The 21,153-nt window shown below is 38.1% G+C and overlaps 1 protein-coding gene across 9 annotated transcripts in view; it reads right to left on the bottom strand.

Moving 5' to 3' along the window:
- BIRC6 (baculoviral IAP repeat containing 6) overlaps positions 1-21,153 on the bottom strand; it is a 255,476-nt gene that overhangs the window by 44,142 nt on the left and 190,181 nt on the right. For all 9 annotated transcript variants that reach the window (XR_005243294.2, XM_038006769.2, XM_038006768.2 and 6 more), the window contains one exon: positions 17-227. Coding sequence is in view for 8 of the 9 variants with exons in the window: in XM_038006769.2 (XP_037862697.1) it covers positions 17-227 (211 nt within the window). In the remaining variant the exon portion in view is untranslated. The remainder of the gene's footprint in view (positions 1-16; positions 228-21,153) is intronic.

Below are 21,153 nucleotides of genomic sequence, written 5' to 3'. Positions count from 1 at the left end.
AAACATAATATAGTACCTTAAACGGTTGGTATAGGTATCAACACAGGTCTTCATTTTGGCTAATAATGTACCAACAGAAGTTTGACATTCTGACTGTTCTTCTTCCTCTTCACCATTCTCTGTAGAAAGGGGCAACAACAGGGGCACCATGGCAGTACAAGAAGCAATGGCCCGGAGCAATTCCAACAGCGCCCGATAAAGTGGCACATGTCTTGCCATGTCCAGAACTATAAGGAGAAGAGGAAAATGCACAAAATGAGAAAATGTACAAAATAAAAGTAGGTCCACAGCAATGTAGCTTTTACCTAGATCTTACCTAGGTCCACAGCTGACCCAGTCGGGCACAGTGGCTCATGCCTGTAATCTCAGTACTTTGCAAGGCCGAGGCAGGCAGATCACCTGAGGTCAGGAGTTTGAGACCAGCCTGACCAACATGGAGAAACCCTGTCCCTACTAAGAATACAAAAATTAGCCAGGCATGATGGCGCGTGCCTGTAATCTCAGCTACTCGGGAGGCTGAGGCAGAAGAATCGCTTGAACCTGGGAGGCAAAGATTGCAGTGAGCCAAGATCATGCCACTGCACTCCAGCCTGGGCCACAAGAGTGAAACTCCATCTCAAAAAAATTACAGCTGACCCTTGAACAACACAGGTTTGAACTGCACTAGTCCGCTTATATACAGATTTTCTGCCAGCCTGAGACAGCAAGACCAACCCCATCACTTCTTCCTCATTAGGCTGCTCAACATGAAGACTCTGAGTATGAAGACTTTTATGATAATCCACTTCCATTTAATGAACAGTAAATATATTTTCTATGATTTTTTTCTTAATATTTTCTTTTCCTTAGCTTACAGTATACAATGCATACAACATCCAAAATGTGTTAATTGATTGTTTATGTTATCAGTAAGCCTTCCAGTCAACAGCAGGCTATTAGGAGGTAAGTTCTGGAGGAGTCAGGAATTATATTTGGGGCCGGACACTGTGTTTCACGCCCATAATCCCAGATCTTTGGGAGGCTGAGGTGTGACGATCAATTGAGCCTGGGAGTTTGAGACGGGCATGGGAAACATGGTAAAACCCCCATCTCTCCAAAACGATAACAAAAAATTAGCCAAGCATGGTGGCACACACCTGTAGTCCCTGCGACTGGGGAGGACAAGATCATGCCACTGCACTCCAGCCTGGGTGATAGAGCAAGACCTTGCCTCAAAAAAAACAGGGGGTTACACTTGGATTCTCAAGTATGTGGGGGGTTGGTACCCTTAATACCTGCCTTATTCAAGGGTCAACTTAATAGGTTAGCTGCTAAATGGAAGAATGCAGCAGATATTTATGAAGCACCAATATACAAACTATAATAATAGGCACTTTTGGAAAACAAAAAAGTAAAGTATCAAGTTTAGGGGAGAACAAGAAATATAACTAAATATCTAGTTATATTACATATAGAAATGATTAAATACCCCAGATAATATTTATCAGTATGAGGTGGAAACTTTTTTTTAAACTAAATTGAAATGATGAAGTTATTTTATCTTTTGTAAAAATGAACGACAGAATTGTAATTTATCCAAAGTCTATTTCAATAAATCAACTTTCTTTTTAGTAAAAAAGAAAATGTTGCCTATGTTAGCTTTAAATTACTAGTTATAAATCAAATTAATTCTGTATTAAAATCACTTGCATCTAAGAGTGAATTCCTTACTCTAGTAACATACATTGCTTCTAAGGCTTTTATAAGTTTTGTTGGTTTTTGTGTTGTATACCAACTGGAATTTACTTTGGTGAACAATGTGAGATAAGGATCTAACATCTCTCTTCCAATGACAGTTACTGAACAGCCATTCCATAAACATTTACTGGCAGGGCGTGGTGGCTCATACCTGTAATTTCACCACTTTGAGAGGCTGAGGCTTATGGATCACCTGAGGTCAGGAGTTCAAAACCAGCCTGGCCAACATGGTGAAACTCCGTCTCTACTAAATAAGAAAATTTGGGCATGGTGGTGCAGGTCTGTCATCCCAGCTACTCAGGAGACTGAGGCAGGAGAATCGCTTGAACTCAAGAGGTGGAAGCTGCAGTGAGCTGAGATTGCACCACTGCACTCCAGCCTGGGTAACAGAGCGAGACAGTCTCAAACAAACAAAAAACATTGAATGAAAATCTGTTGCTGGACAGGCTGGAATAAGCAGTAAAGAAAACAAAAATCTCTACCATCAAGTATCTAATGTTCTAGGCAAAGGACATATGAGTTACATTATTTTCAGGAGCTAGTAAGTATTCTGAATGCTATATAGAAAACTAAAACAGGGGAGGAGAATTGTGGGAGTCCAACTAGAAGTAGGAATTGCCTCAGTGCCCACAGAGCTATATGGGGATTAAGCTGTAACAGGATGAGGCATCACCTAGCATCCTGTACTTTCTATGGTAACTGATGTGAAAGAGATCTCTACAACTGATGTAAAATAGAGACAATCAGAGCTTAATAACAGTGAGGCTATTTGGAGTGACGTTCAAAGTGATGGAAGAGGAGGTCATTTTACACCTTCCAGTGATGATGCAGAGGACAGGGTAGTATGACTGTTTCCACACATTCTTTCCTTGTTTCCACACATACTTGAGTATGAAAGCCCATTTTCCAAACCATGAACAATGTCACAACATCCTACTTACTATAATTTTATAGTATTATAAGACAGTATGTTATTCAGGAAAATCCAAAAGTTACTAATTGATAAGCATAAAACACAATGCCAGTACTTGTGAGGATGTGGAAAAGCTAGACTCATGTACAAGTAAAAGTGCAAACAGGTATAGCCAATTTGCATTATCTATTAAAATTTTAAAGGCCTATATTCTATGACTCAATAATAGCACTTGTTACTGTCTACTCTGTAAAGAAATGTTCAATACAATACTGTTTTCAATAGTGAAAGCTGGAAATGGTCTAACAATAATACCATAATCAATAACATTCATAGTAATACAATAATACTGGGAGACTTCAACACCCAACTCACAGCACTAGAAAGATAATTGAGACAGAAAATTAACAAAGAAAACATTGGACTTAAATTGGACTTTGGACTAAATGGACTTAACAGACATAGGACAGTCTACTCAACAATGACAGTATATACATTCTTTTCAACAACACATGAAACATTCTCCTAGACAGACCACATGTTAGTCCATAAAAGGAGTCTTAACAAATTTTTTTAAACACTGGTATCATATCAGGTATCTTCTCAGACCACAGTGAAATAAACCTGGAAAATAATACCAATAGGAACATCGGAAACAGTACAAATACATGGAAATTAAACAGCATGATCCTGAATGATCACTGGGTCAACAAAGAAAGACAAACTTTAAAAATTTTTTGAAATGACTGAAAATGAAATGCAACATCAGAAAAACTGTGGGATACAGCAAATGCAGTGCAGAGAGAGAGAGGTTTATAACCTGCCTCAGAAAAGTAGAAAGGTAACAAATGAACAACTTTACATGTACCTCAAGGAACTAGAAAAGTAAGAACAAACCACGCCCAAACTTAGAAGAAATAACACAGAACTAAATGAAATACAGCCGCCCCCCAACAAAAATATACAAAGCATCAGCAAACTGAAAAGTTGGTTTTTGAAAAGATAAACAAAACCAATAAACTATTAGCTAGACTAACCAAAAGAGAGAAGATCCAAATAAACAGAATCAGAAATGAAAAAAGAATACAACTGATACTACAGAAATACAAAAGATCAGGGACTATTATGATCAATGATATACTCACAACCTAGAGGAAATGAGTAAATTCCTGGAAACATACAGCCTCCTGAGATTGAACAAGAAACAAACTGAACAAGTAGTGAGATTCAATCACAATAAAACAGCTCTCCCCCCCCAAAAAAAAAAAAAAAAGGCCCAGGACCACATGAATTCACAGCCAAATTCAACTCCTCCTGAATCTATTTAAAAAAATTGAGGTGGAGGTTATTCTCCCTAACTCATTTTACGAGGCCAGTATTATGCTGATACCAAAACCAGGCAAAGATATAATAAAAGAAGAAAACTATAGACCAATATCCCTAATAAAGTCAGACACAAAAATCCAAAACAACAAACAAGTAAATCAAATCCAACAACACATCAAAAAGATAACACAATAACTGGGCATGGTGGTTCATGCCTATAATCCCAACATTTTGGGAGGCTGAGGCAGGAGGATCACTTGAGACCAAGAGATCAAGACAAGCGAGGTCAACAGAGCAAGAACCTGTCTCTACAAAAAAAATTTTTTAAATACTAGCCAGATGTGATGGCAAAAAGCCTGTATTCCCAGCTACTTGGGAGGCTAAGGTGGGGGGACTGCTTGACACCAGGAGTTTGAGGCTAAAGTGGGCTATGATGACAACACTGCACTCCAGCCTGGGCAACAGAGGAAGACCCCATCCCTTAAAAATTAACAGGCCAAGCGTGATGGCTCACGCCTGTAACTCCAGCATTTTGGGAGGCTGAAGTGGGTGGAAAACTTGAGGTCAGGAGTCCGAGACCAGCCTGGCCAACACAGTGAAACCCGTCTCTACTAAAAATACAAAAATTAGCTGGGTGTTGTGGCACAAGTCTGTAGTCCCAGCTACTTGGGGAGGCTGAGGCAGGAGAATCACCTGAACCCAGGAAGTGGAGGTTGCAGTGAGCCAGGATCACACCACTGCACTCCAGCCTGGGTGACAGAGCAAGACTCCATCTCAAAACAAACAAATAAATGGCCAGGCACTGGAGCTCACACCTGTAATCCCAGCACTTTGGGAGGCCAAGGTGAGTGAATTGCTTGACGCAAGGAGTTCGAGACCAGCCTGACCAACATGGTGAAGCCCTGTGTCTACCCAAAATAAAAAAATTAGCCAGTCTCATAAGCTGATCTCAAAATAAATTAAAGGCCACATATGAAAAACCCACAGCTAACACCACACTTAATGGGAAAAAGCTGAAAGCATTCCCTCTAAGAACTGGAACAAGGCAAGGGTTCTCACTTTCACCACTCTTATTCAACATTGTCCTGGACATCCTTGCCAAAGCAATCAGGCAAGGGGGGGAAAAAAAAGGCATTCAAACTCAAAAAGCAGGAAGTCAACATTTTTCCTGTTTGCTGATATGATCTAGAAAACCCTAAAGACTCCATCAGAAACTCTTGGATTTGATACATGAATTCAGTGACAATTCAGGATATAAGATTAATATATGAAAACCAGTAATGTTTCTAAACACCAATAATCATCTAGCCAAGGATTAAATCAAGAAAGTAATCTCATCTACAATAGTTACAGGAAAAAAAAAAAAAAAAAAGACCAGGTGTAGTGGCTCACGCCTGAAATCACAGCACTTTGGGAGGTCCAGGCTTGAAGATTGCTCGGGTCCAAGGGTTTAAGACCAGCCTGAACAACATAGTGACACCTTATCTCTATAAAAATCAAAAAGGAAATTAGTCAGGTGTGGTGGTTCATTCCTGTAGTCCCAGCTACTTGGGAAGCTGAGGCAGGAGAATCGCTTGAGCCTACCAGGTCGAGGCTGCAGTGAGCTCTGATAGCACTACTGTACTCTAGCCTGGGGGACAGAGCAAGACTCTGTCAAACACAATTAAAAATAAGATAAAATAATAAAACATAAAACAAAATACCTAGGAATATATTTAACCAAGGAAGTAAAAGGTCTCTATGAGAATAACTACAGGCCAAACGTGGTGGCTCACACCTATAATCTCAGCAGTTTGGGAAGCTGAGGTCAGGAGATCACTAGAGGTCAGGAGTTCGAGACCAGCCCGGCCAACACAGTGAAACCCTATCTCTACCAAAATATAAAAATTACCTGGGCCTGGTGGCAGGTGTTTGTAATCCCAACTACTCGGGAGGCTGAGACAAGAATCACCGAAACCTGGGAGGCAGAGGTTGCAGTGAGCCCAGATCGCACCACTGCACTTGCACTCCAGCCTGGGCAACGGAGGGAGACTCCACCTCAAAAAAAAAAAAAAAAAAAAGACCCAGGAGACTCCAAAAGGTGGGGTTTGAAAAATATCTACTGGGTACAATGTTTACTGTTCCAGTGATGGGTACACTAAAACCCCAGACTTCACACTATGTGTAAGAAATGTGTACTTTTTTTTTTTTTTTGAGACTGAGTTTTGCTCCTGTCGCCCAGACTGGAGTGCTATGGCGTAATCTTGGCTCACTGCAACCTCCGCTTCCAGGGTTCAAGCAGTTCCCCAGCTTCAGCCTCCCAAGTGGCTGGGATTACAGGTGGATGCTACCATGCCCGACTAATTTTTGTATTTTTGGTCAAGATGACGTTTCACCATGTTGGTTTGGCTGGTCTCGAACCACTGATCTCAAGTGATCTGCCCACCTCAAACTCTCAAAGTGCTGAGATTACAGGCATCAGTCACTGCGCCCAGCCAAAAAAGGTGAACTTCTAAAAAATAACTTTACATTAATATTTATATATACATTTTTTTGCACCAAGGTCTCACTCTGTTGCCCAGGCTGGAGTGCAGTGGTGTAACCACTGCACTTTGTAGCCTCGACCTCCTGGGCTCCAGGATCCTCCTGCCTCACATGCCAGAGTAGCTGGGATTACAGGCACATGCCACCATGTCCAGTTAATTTTTTCTATTTTTTCGTGGAGTTGGGGTTTCACCATGTTGCCCAGGCTGGTCTCGAACTCCTAAGCTCAGGCAATCTACCTACCTTGGCCTACTAACGTGTTAGGATTACAGTGATTAATATTTCAAACAGATTATCCTGAAAAAAAGATAAAACTTTCATTACAAGGTTTTCTTTTGACCATTTCTCTCCTTCCCCACTCTTGTTTTTTTTTTTCTTTGAGATGGAGTCTCACTCTGTCGCCCAAGCTGGAGTGCAGTGGCACGATCTCGACTCACTACAAGCTCTGCCTCCCAGGTTCACGCCATTCTCCTGCCTCAGCCTCCCAAGTAGCTGGGACTACAGGTGCCCACCACCACGCCCAGCTAATTTTTTATTATTATTTTTATTTTTACTAGAGATGGGTTTTCACAGTGTTAGCCAGGATGGTTTCGATTTCCTGACCTCATAATCCACCTACCTTGGCCTCCCAAAGTGTTGGGATTACAGGCGTGAGCCACCACGCCCAACCTCCTTCCCCACTCTTTTACCAGGTACGTCATTTTGGTATACATCCATCTAATCCATTTTCTATATGATGATGTTTCTATGTGTGTACTATTATGTGGATTAGGTATTATCATCCCCATTGTGTGTATGGGAAACTAATATTTACTAAGTTGCACAAGCAGCTAAATAGGAAGTAAGAAGACCAACAGTGAAAACCTGGTACATTTAGCTTTAGTGTTTTTCCCATTATCCCATGATACTTCCTGAACTATTCAGCATGGCAGTTACTGGCCATATGTTATTTAAATTTTAAATAAAATGTAAGAAAACTAAGAATTCAGGTCTTCAGTTGCACTAACCACATTTCAAGTGTCCAACAGCCACACAAGTCCTTAATGAATGGCATCGATACAGAGTGTTTTCATCACAACAAAAAGTTCTTTTGGATAGTATCATCTTCAAGAGACAAATTCCTGACATTCTGTTTTATAAATACAAGCCAGGAAAGGTATGTGCATATGGGGATTCCCTCCAAAAAATTTTTTTTTCTTAAAAAAAGCATAAGAAGTGTGAAGGCCAAGTGCAAGTGGCTCACGCCTGTAATCCCAGCAGTTTGGGAGGCCGAGGCAGGTGGATCACCCAGGAGTTCAAGACCAGCCTAGTCAACATGGCAAAACCCCGTCTCTTCTAAAAATACAAAAATAGCCAGGTGTGGTGGCGTGCGCCTGTAATCCCAGTTAATTAGGAGGTTGAGGCAGGAGAATCACTTGAACCCTGGAGGTGGAAGCTGCAGTGAGCCAAAATTATGCCACTGCACTCCAGCCTGGGTAACAGAGACTCTGTCTCAAAACAAACAAAAAGAAGTGGGAAAAGAGTAATTTCTTCATTCTCAGAAAACTGATTCTCTAATTGGAAAATAAGACAAATTCACAGAAATACTATTAGAATACTAAAGTCTGTGGATGCAAAATTCACATAAATGAACACTGTTAATTTTATATAACAGTCAACTGCAAAATAGAGAAACTGCACAATATGAAATACAACAAAAATACACAGAAAAACTTATGAAGAAAATATCTATGCTGCAGGGCAGAGATGATAAGTCTCAATAAGCAGGTATCATATTTACGATGGGCATATTCAACAGAATAAAAATGTCAATAAAAAAATATGTGAGCTGGATGCAGTGGCTCATGCCTATAATTCCAGGATTTGGAAGGCAGAAGGATCTCCAGAGCCCAGGAGTTCAAGACCAGCCTAGGCAATATAGAAAGATAAAATATCTACACAAAATTTTAAAAGTTAGCCAGGTGTAGTAGTGCCTGCCAGTAGTCTCAGCTACTCATGAGGCTGAAGTGGCAGGATCACTTGAGCCCAGGATGTCAAGGCTGCAGTGAGCCATGATTACACCACTGTACTCCAGCCTGGGAAAGATCCTGTCTGTATAAAATTAAAAAAATTATCTGGGCATGGTAAGCTGCAGTTAGCCATGATTACACCACTACATCCTAGCCTGCGCGACAGAGTGAGACCTTATCTTAAAAAAGAACCTATTTCTGTTTATTAATATGCAATTTTTAAAATTACTAAATGCCCATTATGTAGTCATAAAAAATGAGAATATGCTTCATGCTGTAATGCAGCAAATTTGAAAGTACTATAATGTCATTTTGGGGTGGGGATGGGACAGCAAGGTATAAAAACGGGTTATACGGTAAACATAACATATAAATGTTAATAAAAATAAATGATTATTTGCGTAAACATAACATACAACAAAACACAAACAACAACAAAAACATAAAAAGAGGGAGACTACATGATATGGTTTGGCTGTGTCTCCACCCAAATCTCATCATGCATTGTAGTTCTCATAATCCCCCTGTGTTGTGGGAGGGACCCGGTGGGAGGTAACTGAATCATGGGGGTGGTTACCTCCATGTTATTCTCCTGATAGTGAGTTCTCACAAGATGTGATGGTTTTATAAGGGGCTCCCACTGCTTTGCTCTGCACTTTTCCTTGCTGCTGCCATGTGAAGAAGGACATGTTTGCTTCCCCTTCTGCCATGATTATAAGTCTCCTGAGGCCTCCTCAGCCCTGGAGAACCATAAGTCAATTAAACCTCTTTCCTTTATAATTCACCCAGTCTCAGGCAGTTCTTTATAGCAGTGTGACAATGAACTAATATATATTTATATTTACTTGTTATATATAGATTTCCTATAAAGAAATATAAGAAATTAGTAGCACTGGTTAGTACTATCTGTAACTATTAGTACTATTAGTTAGATTAGTACTATAGGGATAACTATAGTTTATCCCTAGTGAGCTGTTATCGGCAGGCTATAGGAGAGAGGCAGGAAAACAGCTACCACCTTAAAGCTTTTGAATTTTGAAATGTGGAGAACAGAATACTTAAGAAAAACTTGATGTAATTTAATTAATAAAATGTGTTTTACAGAGGAGAAGTACATGATATTGTATATTTAGGTACGTGTTGAGTTTTATAAAAACTAGATACTCCATAGTGTCTAACTTCCTCTTTCTACCCAATATGAAGATAGATGGTTTCTAAACTTGATGGATGCAAAATATTCCACTGTAAGGTTCTAAAACATTTAATTAGTAAGTAAGTTTGAATATTTTATTTGGTTTATGAGAACTCAGTTTTTCTTGCTAGCATGAAAGAGGGAGGATCACTGCAGATCTGCTCCCTAGTGAAACTGGTACATACTCTTTAAAAGAACACAACTATCTAAAATCTCTGGAAATCGTCCTAAAAGCATGCAGCAAACGAAGAAACATTTAGTAAGAAACTCAATAAGAGAAGCAAGAGTCTGTGGTATGTGAATCAAGATGCTGCTCCTTTCCTCCCCAGCCTCAGCTCAATGAGAAAGAAAAACCACTCCAGCTGGCTACAGCCAAGAACACAGGCGTCCCTCTCCCAAGAGTCCAAGTTGGAAAGCTATGCCTTAGTACACAGCTGAAAGCCTGTCTTCCTAGTGGTGTGAAGGGCAGGATGTCAGCATTTCTAATCCACCACAGCAACCTGCTGCTGCTAAGTTAGAGGCACGCATGGCTGAGAAGTTGACATTTAATCCCCTCTTCTAGCCAGCCCCCACTCTTGGGACAGAGAATTTGTAATATTTCTCTAGAAAGGATACGTGAATAGTCAATGAACACATGAAAATATGCTTAACATAATTAGTCATCAGACAAATGCAAATTAAAACCACAATGAGTGAGAGACCATCTCATACCCAGTAAGATTATTGTAATTTTAAAAGTCAGGTAATCCATGTAAATCAACAATTCCACTCCTAGGTATATTACCAAAGGAATTCAAAGCAAAAATACCAAGAGATATTTGTATGCTAATGCTCACTGCAACTGCCAAAATGCAAAAACAAATAGATATCAACTGATGGATAAGCAAAATGTGGTACACAGCCATAAAATGGAATACCGTTCAGCCCTAAGAAGTTATCACCTACTGATACATTCAACACCAATAAACCCTGAAAACATTCCGCTGCATGGAAAAAGTCAGTTTAAAAAGATCACATATTATATGATCTAATTCACATAAAATATTCAGAAAAGACAACTCTATATAAGGATAGAAAGTAGACTGTCAGCTGCTTAGGGCTAGAGAAGATGAGGAGATGGGGGATGATAACTAAAGGGTACAGGGTTCTTTTTTTTTTGAGACGGAGTTTCACTCTTGTTGCCCAGGCTGGAGTGCAATGGCATGGTCTCGGCTCACTACAACCTCTGCCTCCCGGGTTCAAGCGATTCTCCTGTCTTAGCCTCCCAAGTAGCTGAGATTACAGGTGCCTGCTACCACGCTTGGCTCATTTTTGTATTTTTAGTAGATACGAGGTTCACCATGTTGGCCAGGTTGGTCTCGAACTCTTGATCTCAGGTGATCGACCCACCTGGGCTTCCCAAAGTGCTGGGATTACAGGCATGAGCAACTGTGCCCAGCCAAGGGTACAGTGTTTTTTATGAGATGATTAAAAAAATTTATGAAACTCACTTTGGTAACAGTTGTACACACTTGTGAATATAATAAAAATCAATGAATTGTATACTTCAAATGGGTGAACTGGAGGGCACTGAATTATCAACCATTAAAGCTGTCACTAAAATTTTTTTCTCTTAAGTACTTATTCATATATATTTGTTCCTTTTTATACTGAGATATTTATTTTCTTCAATTACTTTATAACACTAATACAAGGAAAAGCACCCAATAAACGTTGCACATATTTTATAAATATATTTTATTTTTCAAATATATGAAAATAAAAGACTAGAATGTACAATCATGTAGCCTCTTTTCAACTTGAGACTGGCACAATAATGAAGCCTTCAAAAAACCTTCCCTATTCCACAGTTTTCTCCTGTCCCCCCTCCTCCCATTTTAGCTCCATTTGCTGGAATGGAATCCACAGAAGTTTTGAATGATTTCCCTGTCTACACTGAAATATTTGAAAGATCAGAATTTATACTGATATAAATATAGCCAGGTACCCAAAGATTACCACTTGCACTGCTTTATGAACTCATTTAGCAAAGTAGTGCACATAGTATTTCACTTTTCTCAACCCACTTCATGTAACACTCAAAGAGAAATAAAACAGAGGACACATTGTTCCAACCAAAACCCCAGCAAGTTATTTTGTGGCTACCAATCAAATGATTAAGTTTATATGGAAAGGCAAAATACGTAGAATAGCCAGCACAACACTGAAGAACAAAGTCAGAGGACTGACACTATATGGCTTGACTACCTGACTATAATGCTACGACAATTAAGACAATGTGGTACTAGCAAAAGAATAAGCAAATAGATCAATGAATGAAAATGGAAACAAAAATCTGTATGTGAATGTTTGTAGCAGCTTTATTCATAAATACCAAAACCTGGAAGCAACCAAGATGTTCTTCAAAAAGTGAATGGATAAACATACTTACATATTCATACAATGGAATATTTTTCAGCAATAAAAATGAAGTAGCCACCAGGCCATGAAAACACATGGATGAAACTCAAATGTATATTATTAAATAAAAGAAGCCAAACTAAAAGGCTAGATCTTATGATTACAACTATATGACATGCTGGAAAACACACAACTATGGAGACAGTACAAAGAACAGTGGTTACCAGAGGTCTGGGGATTAGGACGGGATGCAGGATTAACAGACTTTCTTAGGGCAGTAAACTCTTCTGTGTGATCCCGTCATGGTGCAATACATAAAACTGTGCATTTGTCAAAACCCACACACTGTAGAACATAAAGAGCAAACTCGAATTTCAACTATAAATTTATTTAAAAATAACATAGCACTATTAGTTCATCAATTATATGTACTACACTAATGCAAAATATGAATAATAAGTAAACTGTGAGTAGGAACTTCATATATGGGAACTCTGTATTATCTGCTCAATTTTCTGTAAACCTAAAAATACTAGCAATTCAGATAAAATTATAAAAGAATACAAGTAATACAAGATATGTTTATTTTTAAAAATTAAACTGTTATGAAGTTATCAAGAACAACCAAAACCACAAAATGAGAATCTTCTTCTCCATACATGAATAATGAAAACAGTCTAGCATGCTAACGTTCAATAAAGAAGAGAAGGGGAAAAAAAGATCCCACAAATTTGCAAGCACACATATAATTAATAATTCCAATTTTTAAAATCTAGAAATAATATATTTTTTTTGAGTCAGAGTCTTGCTCTGTCACTCAGGCTGGAGTGCAATGGCGTGATCTTGGCTCACTGCACCTCCCGGGTTCAACCAATTCTCCGGCCTCAGCCTACCGAGTAGCTGGGATTACAGGAGCCCACCACCATGCCCAGCTAATTTTTGTATTTTTAGCAGAGATGGGATTTCACCATGTTGGCCAGGTTGGTCTCGAACTCCTGACCTCGTGATCCGCCCGCCTCAGCCTCCCAACGTGCTGGGATTATAGGCATGAGCCGCTGCCCCCAGTAAAATCTACCACACACACACAAAAAAATATACACATACACACACATACACACACACACACACACACACATATATACAGATATATATGTGTATAATCTGATTAAAGCATTATTTCTTCATATAAACACAAAGATAATCCCAGAAACTTTAAAAAGACTTTAGGTTCAAAAAAAACCTTGAATATAATTTACAACTAAAAAAAATCAAAATGAAATGAAATTAAACGATTTCAAATTTCATAATTAATGAATATTAATTAGAAAGTATATCACTCATGGGCGGGCACAGTGGCTCATGCCAGTAATCCCAGCTATTTGGGAGGCCGAGGTGGCAGATCATTTGAGGTCAGAAGTTTCAAACCAGACTTGTTAACATGGTGAAATCCTGCCTCTACTAAAAACACAAAAATTAACCAGATGTGGTGACACGCCTGCAGTCTCAGCTACTCAAGAGGCTGAGACAGGAGAATCGCCTGAGCCTGGGAAGTGGAGGTTGCAGTGAGCTGAGATCGCACCACTGTACTCCAGCCTGGCCAACAGAGCTAGACTCCATCTCAAAAAAAGAAAAAAGAAAAAAAAAGTATGTCACTTGCAGGTCAATTTTTTTGAGATATAGTCTCACTCTGTCACCCAGGCTGGAGTGCAATGGCACCGTCTCGGCTCACTGCAACCTCTGCCTCCTGGGTTCAAGTGATTCTCCAGCCTCAGCCTCCCAAGTAGTTGGCACTACTACAGGCACCTGCCACCACGCTCAGCTAATTTTTGTACTTTTCGTAGAGATGGGGTTTCACTATGTTGGCCAGGCTGGTTTTAAACTCCTGACCTCGTGATCCACCCGCCTCAGCCTCCCAAAGTGCTGGGATTACAGGCATGAGCCACTGCGCCCAGCCTACTTGCAGGTCAATTTATAAAGCACGATATGTTATATTAAAAACAAAAAAACAAATCAGGTTGGGCACAATGGCTTATGTATGTAATCCCAGTGACTCAGGAGGTTGAGACAAGAGGATTGCTTGAGGCCAGGAGTTTTGAAACTAGCCTGGGCAACATAATGAGAACCTATTTCTACAAAAAATTTAAAAACTTAAGTGGGCACGGTGGCAGGTGCCTGTGGTCCCAGCTAATCAGAAGGATGTTTAAGCCTAAGAGTTGAAGGCTACAGTGACCTATGAGCACACTACAGCACTCCAGCCCAGGTGACAGAGCTGGACTGAAGAAAAAGAAAGAAAAAAATATAGTTACATTATATTCACATGTAAGAATAAAGGCATAGATAAAATAAGACAGCTCCTCTGAAATAAATGAAACATGCTATTCCCTCTTATTTAACTGGTATCTATTTTACTCTATTGAGTTAGCATTAGGAGAGGCCAACTGGGAATCTTACATTATGGAAACAGAAGAAGATATTCTCTTCTTATCAAGGAGTATGAAGGCAAAAGCTAGCAAAACAAGGTAATAATAAGCATTGCCCCATGAGACTGGGAATAGTCCAAAAAATGTGAGAGATAAAATTGTGTGTTTATTTCACAAAAATCTTTAAAATTTAAAAAATAACTTTAAATTTCATTACTATACTTTTAAAAGTATCTCAAGATATCAAATTTCTTTATTTTAAACTAAAAATATCAAGTTTTTTGTATTTCTGTATTTTTCTTGACAACCGTTACATAAATATGCTTATCTTTAAGTGAAATACTATGAGATATTAATGCATATGACAATCTATGCCTATGTCTGGAAACTGATGTGTTATTTATATCTGAGTTTTTATTAGTAGTAGTTTTAAAAGATTTTGAAGACCCCCCCAAGAGGAGAACTTGGAAAACTAATGGAGAGCTGATTTATGCTCTCCTTTTAAGACATGTGCTTTTCTTATCAATTAATGTGTACCAGTGGTCAGTCAGCAACAAGAATGGAGAAAGATAATAAACTCTTAATAAAAACCTGCCTGTTAAAGCACAAAACAACATAAAAACTATTTCGATCTTGAATTATTTAATTCTATTTTTGCCATGAAGAGCTTCATCAGAAAACCCTTAGGTATCTTTAACTTTAGCTCCTTTACATATACTTCATTGTTATTACAGGATTCAATGTGCTGCCTGACTGACAAAGAAAGAACAGAGGCACAACACGCTGTTAGGCAATGCCATGTCTCCAAGTGGAGCTTGTAGCTCCTTTACTCAGCAAGGACCAAATGCATGTTTAATCAGTGTTACAGCTTACAACCAGGCAAGTAAAGTCACTATCCTTCCAATCCTCAAAAGGACCTGTTGCTGAATTATGCATAGCTTGAAGACTATCTTGGAATTGTCATTAACAGCTACAGATGCAGGTGTGTGACATTACTATACTTATGCCAATAAACATTTTATACCAGTAGTAACTGGTAGTACGGAGAGGAATAAAATCACTTTCTGCATTTGGAACTACAACATTTCATGAGGAAAAGTATCTTCAAACAGCTGAAAAGAAAAAGAACAGTGTAAAGGTTCATCAGACAGAAAATTCAAGAGAAATAACCGTAAACATTAGCATTTTGGAGGAAATATGTGATTCAGCATATACAAAAACCTAAAAATACTAAAAAATAGAACCTATTTACAGTGTGACTTACTACTTGCAGAGGCCAGCAATTTATATCAAATAGATACAGTGAAATTTACCACAGATTACTAACAGAGAAGATACATTCCTTCAGGATATACTGAAAACATTTGCCATCTTTGACATAAGCTTGTCCAGGTTTTGTTCGGAAGCCCTCCATGAAGAGAAAAGGTTCATTCATCACTATTGTGGACTAAAGCAACATAACTGGTAACACTTTATTCCTGATGCAAAGTAGGGTAAGGAGCACTTCTCTTTTAATTATTTTAAAACGCTGACATTTAGTAACTCCATTATTTCAAGCTTAAATATGTGATATGCTTAATCTGTGGAAATAAATATTTTATTAAGAAGAGATGAACTCTGCTATTAATTGCTTTACCAAATATTAGTAAAATGGAATTAGTTTCAATACTAGATTATAAAATTAATGACACAATGATCCCCTAATCTTCAAAGGAAAAAATTATTTTAAATCCCTATTCTGCTCAACTGCTCCCCAAAAGAGTTGCTTTAAAAAGGAGTTGAGGTTCTAAACTTACCAAATTGTATACACTAAGTATGTGCAGTTTTTTTTGTATATAAATTGCAGTTCACATTAAATACATCAGCCTAGTTAGATATGTAAAAAATTTTAAGAATCTTTGTAGCTACTAAATATAAAATACACAAATGGCAGAATCTAACTTCTACATTTTCATTATATTTTCGGCTCTTCAGCCCAACTGTTAAAATAACAGATTTTAAATTCTATTAAAATACACTCATTTACTATCATTTTCCAATACGTTAACAGACTAAAGTAGGACTGCACACTGGGCCGGGCGCGGTGGCTCAAGCCTGTAATCCCAGCACTTTGGGAGGCCGAGACGGGCGGATCACGAGCTCAGGAGTTCGAGACCATCCTGGCTAACACGGTGAAACCCCGTCTCTACTAAAAAATACAAAAATTTAGCCAGGCGAGGTGGCGGGCGCCTGTAGTCCCAGCTACTCAGGAGGCTGAGGCAGGAGAATGGCGTAAAAACCCGGGAGGCGGAGCTTGCAGTGAGCTGAGATCCGGCCACTGTACTCCACCCTGGGGGCGACACAGCGAGACTCCGTCTCAAAAAAAAAAAAAAAAAAAAAAGGACTGCACACTGAAAAACTATGCAAGAAACACAACACATATAATAAATACATTTACCAGCTCTCTGCTAGTAAATACATTTCCTAGCAATTTTCTAGTATTTACTAGCTAGTACTTCTTGTCTAGCAATTTTCGAGTATTTACCAGTATTTCTAATAATTACCAGTATTTCTAATAAATATATTTTATAGCAATTTGCTTCACAATCATTCTCTTTTTCTCTAAATGAAGACATTTTCTGAGAAAACTGGCACTTCTGTCATCACTACAGCAGAAGATGTAAAGAAGCAAGAAGAGAAAGAAAAAAAAGAAGAAAGTATCTTGACTATGTTAGGTATAGCTGGAACAGTACTTAACCTCTTAGTGATTGTTTTTGTCTACATCCATACCACACTCTGAAGGTCTCGTTCAAGGGACTGCACTCAGGGCAAAATCTGGCTCTAACAAGAAAGACTGAGAAGACTATCCTTTAAAAGCACACCTCCAGAATATTAAAACATATATCCCAGGGTAACTCCCTGCTCTAAGAGCAATTACTATATGATGCTTCCAGCTTGAGGAATAAAATTACAACAAAGCAAATAGGCAAATTTTAACTTTTCACGGAGGAAAAAAACAGGGAAGACAAAACAATGAATATGGACACTGAAGATAGACTACTCCAAAACATGCAAGATTTGGTAATGTATACAAGACACAACAGCAAAAATGCCACAACAACTTTTCTAAGAGTACATATAAAATATATATTAATTAAAATAAAACTGCATTTAGGTTTACATTTTTTTTAAGCCTCTAGTAATCTACTTAATACAGGAAAGGGAAATTTAGTCAGTATGGGACAGAAGACTATGAAAATGTTTAGAAAAATAAAGTTTTAGTTAGCATTAATGAACACTGAATATTTTAAAAACTGTCTTTGGAAATTATATTTTAGTATCTCAAAAGAAATAAGTATTAGCATGACTTTTGGTAGTTAAGCAGTTGTAAACATAAAGCCACACAGAAAAATAAAGACTACATAGAAAAGAAACTTTCTTGTTTCAATAAAGTATTGACATTATTTCTCTTAATAAATGCGGGTAATACAAAATAAAATTACCATTGTTAACATTTTAATATATTCCCTAAGTAAACTGGAGTAACTCTTTTTCTTTTTGTTTTTTGAGATGGAGTCTTGCTCTGTCACTCAGATTGGAGTGCAGTGGCTCGATCTCGGCTCACTGCAAACTCTGCCTCCTGGGCTCAAGCAATTCTCGTGCCTCAACCTCCCAAGTAGCTGGGACTACAAGTGCCCATTCACCACACCCAGCTAATTTTTGTATTTTTAGTTTCGCCATGTTGTCCAGGTTGGGCTCGAACTCCTAACCTCAGGTGATCCACCTGCCTCAGCCTCCCAAAGAGCTGGGATTACAGGCTTGAGCCACTGCACCTGGTCTGTAGGACTTTTTTTAAGCATTTCATGATTTACCATAAAAACATCTAGTTTGCATAATAATTATATAGTGTAAATACAACTGGCATAAACAAATCTGGAAACAAACACAACTCACACTTAACTGGGATGTTTGATAGAAGAAATGGAGAGTTACGGCTAATCTGGTAGGTAGTTACGTGGAAATCTGATTAAGAAAGTATACACTTTCTTAATAGCTGGACTATAATGTGAAAGGTGACAATATAAGGATTAGGTATGTGAGCAGTTCATAGGAAAGAAAGGACTACTCTGGGTAATCAAGAATGGTATCCCTAAAGTGTGTGAGAAGTGAACTAATACTTTATCCTTACAAATCTGTACAAATCAAAGCAATTCAAAACTCATCTAAATTTTAAGCAACCAGTCCTCCCCTTATAAAACTTACCAGTCATAATTATTTAACACATAGAATGATATGTTCTATACGAAAGTTATTTCCATATTGGATGACCTTGACAAAAATGAAAACTCTAAATAAAAGGAATTAACATTTGTTGATAAGCATTTACATTATAGATACTTAGTGGCCATCAACATATCTTATGAGTGACCATATACAGAAATAAATACATTAAACATGGGCAAGTGTTTTAAATTTTATTTGTATTGCTCAGCTAATTCTCACAAAAACTAGAGCCATATTAAAATACTATTAAAGTAAAGTTTGGGCTAAAAATAAAGTGTCAGGTTACTCTACCTGTTTTTTTTGAGATAGGGTCTCACTCTGACACTCAGGCTGAAGTGTAGTGGTGTGATCACGGCTCACTGCAGCCTCACCCTCCTGGGATCCCACCTCCCAAGTAGCTGGGACTACAGGCGAGTGCTGATTGTTTGTTTTTTATAGAGACAGGGTCTAAGTTGCCCAGGCTGGTGATCCTCAAACTTCAGCCTCCCAAAGTGCTGGAACTGCAGGTGTGAGCCACCACTCCTGGTCTGCTACTCTACTTAGTAGAATAATCTGATAGATTATTTTATTATTTATTTTTTATTTTTTTGAGAAGGAGTCTCACTCTGTCGCCCAGGCTGGAGTGCAGTGGCTCACTGCAACCTCGGCCTCCGGGGTTCAAGCGATTCTCCTGCCTCAGCCTCCTGAATAGCTGGGATTACAGGCACGCGCCACCATACCCAGCTATTTTTGTGTTTTTAGTAGAGACAGGGTTTCACCATGTTGGTCAGGCTGGTCTCAATCTCCCGACCTCACGATTCGCCCGCGTTGGCCTCCCAAAGTGCCGGGATTACAGGCGTGAGCCACTTCACCCAGCCTATTTTACTTTTTCATAAAGATGAAGTCTCACTATGTTGCCAAGGCTGATCTCAAACTTCTGAGCACAAGCAATCCTCTCATCTTGGCCTCCCAAAGTGGTGGGATTACAGGCATGAACCACCACCACAGCAGCCAGACTCTTTATTAAAACAGTACAAAGAAACGGCATAATTTGACAGTTTCAAATGAACTAATACCATGAAAGCTAAAAATAAGGATATACAGTTAAGTATCATGTTATGACAGCTCGGTAATTTTTAATTGTTTCTCAGGCAGTGTATATCAACAAAATAAAGTGTTTAAAAATTATATATTTTCTATTGGTATCAAATCTTATCTTTTCCTGTAAGAGCACTAATACAATTTCTATGTCCTTTTTAATCTAGAGAGCCCTGAGACCTAGCAAGATGGCTAGTTTCCAACTGCAAATTTACTTTGAAGTAACTACTAAGTAATTTGAATTTAATAAATATGGTCATCTTTAAATTAAGACATTTGTCATAACAACAAAATTAACCTTATTCTCAAACAGTATACTCATGAAATTAAATACCAACTCTTAAAGAAACATATCCAAAGGTAATAACAAAAACAGCTTTAAACACACAAAATACTCTGTGAGAAAAATCAGATGGTATATCAAAATGCAGTAATGGGTTTTGACACATTATAGTTTGTCATAAAACTGTCAAACCAATATTAGGGAAATCAAAAATTTTAATCCTAGTATATACCATCATTTAACTAAGATAACCAGCCAAATCAGTACTTTATAATTTTCCCAATGAAGTCCTGTGCCTGCTCTCTCATGTCTACCTTACTCTAACATATCAGTTACTCATTTTTCTTTCTCATAATGACAAAATCCACTTATACCTTGCTTTTAAACTTGAAAATAAGTGAGTTTTATAATCACCATGTTACCGCTAACCAGTTAAACTTGAACTGAATACATTTTTCTATATTTCATTTGTTCTTCCCTAATCTGTAAATTGTCAGATTAACCAGGATAACAGCAATTTCCCTTTATACTCTGAAAGAATATTCATCCCCATATAATAAGATCAGTATTAAAAAGGTAAAGATTTGATTTCAATAAGAATTTGTAGCATACCTCACTAAGTTAATGGCAAATAATTTAATGTGTGCTGAGTTTTAATATGCTGTTTTCTAAAAAAAGGAACATATCATTTTCTAAAACAGAAGGCTGGGGTCTCTAAAGTAACATTCTGCCTGTTAACATTAACATTTGAATGTTACCAAATACTTCTAAAAATGAAACAGGAACTCCATCTAGTGGCCGGTGGGGTAACTCCATACTAACAGCGGCTGGAGAAAAAATCATTCTGGCATACAAAATGCAACTTCCAGAATACCATTTGCTATGAAAAGTGGAAGTGAAAATGTTGAGAAAGAAATTAAAATGAGAAAATAATTAATGTATTTTCCTATCTAGAATACTAACATATGTCTTTATTTTAATAAGCAATAAGAAACAAATTATTAAAGCAT

Source organism: Chlorocebus sabaeus, chromosome 14, assembly GCF_047675955.1.
Source record: "Chlorocebus sabaeus isolate Y175 chromosome 14, mChlSab1.0.hap1, whole genome shotgun sequence".
NCBI classification, from domain to species: Eukaryota; Metazoa; Chordata; class Mammalia; order Primates; family Cercopithecidae; genus Chlorocebus; species Chlorocebus sabaeus.
This window is presented reverse-complemented; position numbering and strand designations above follow the sequence as displayed.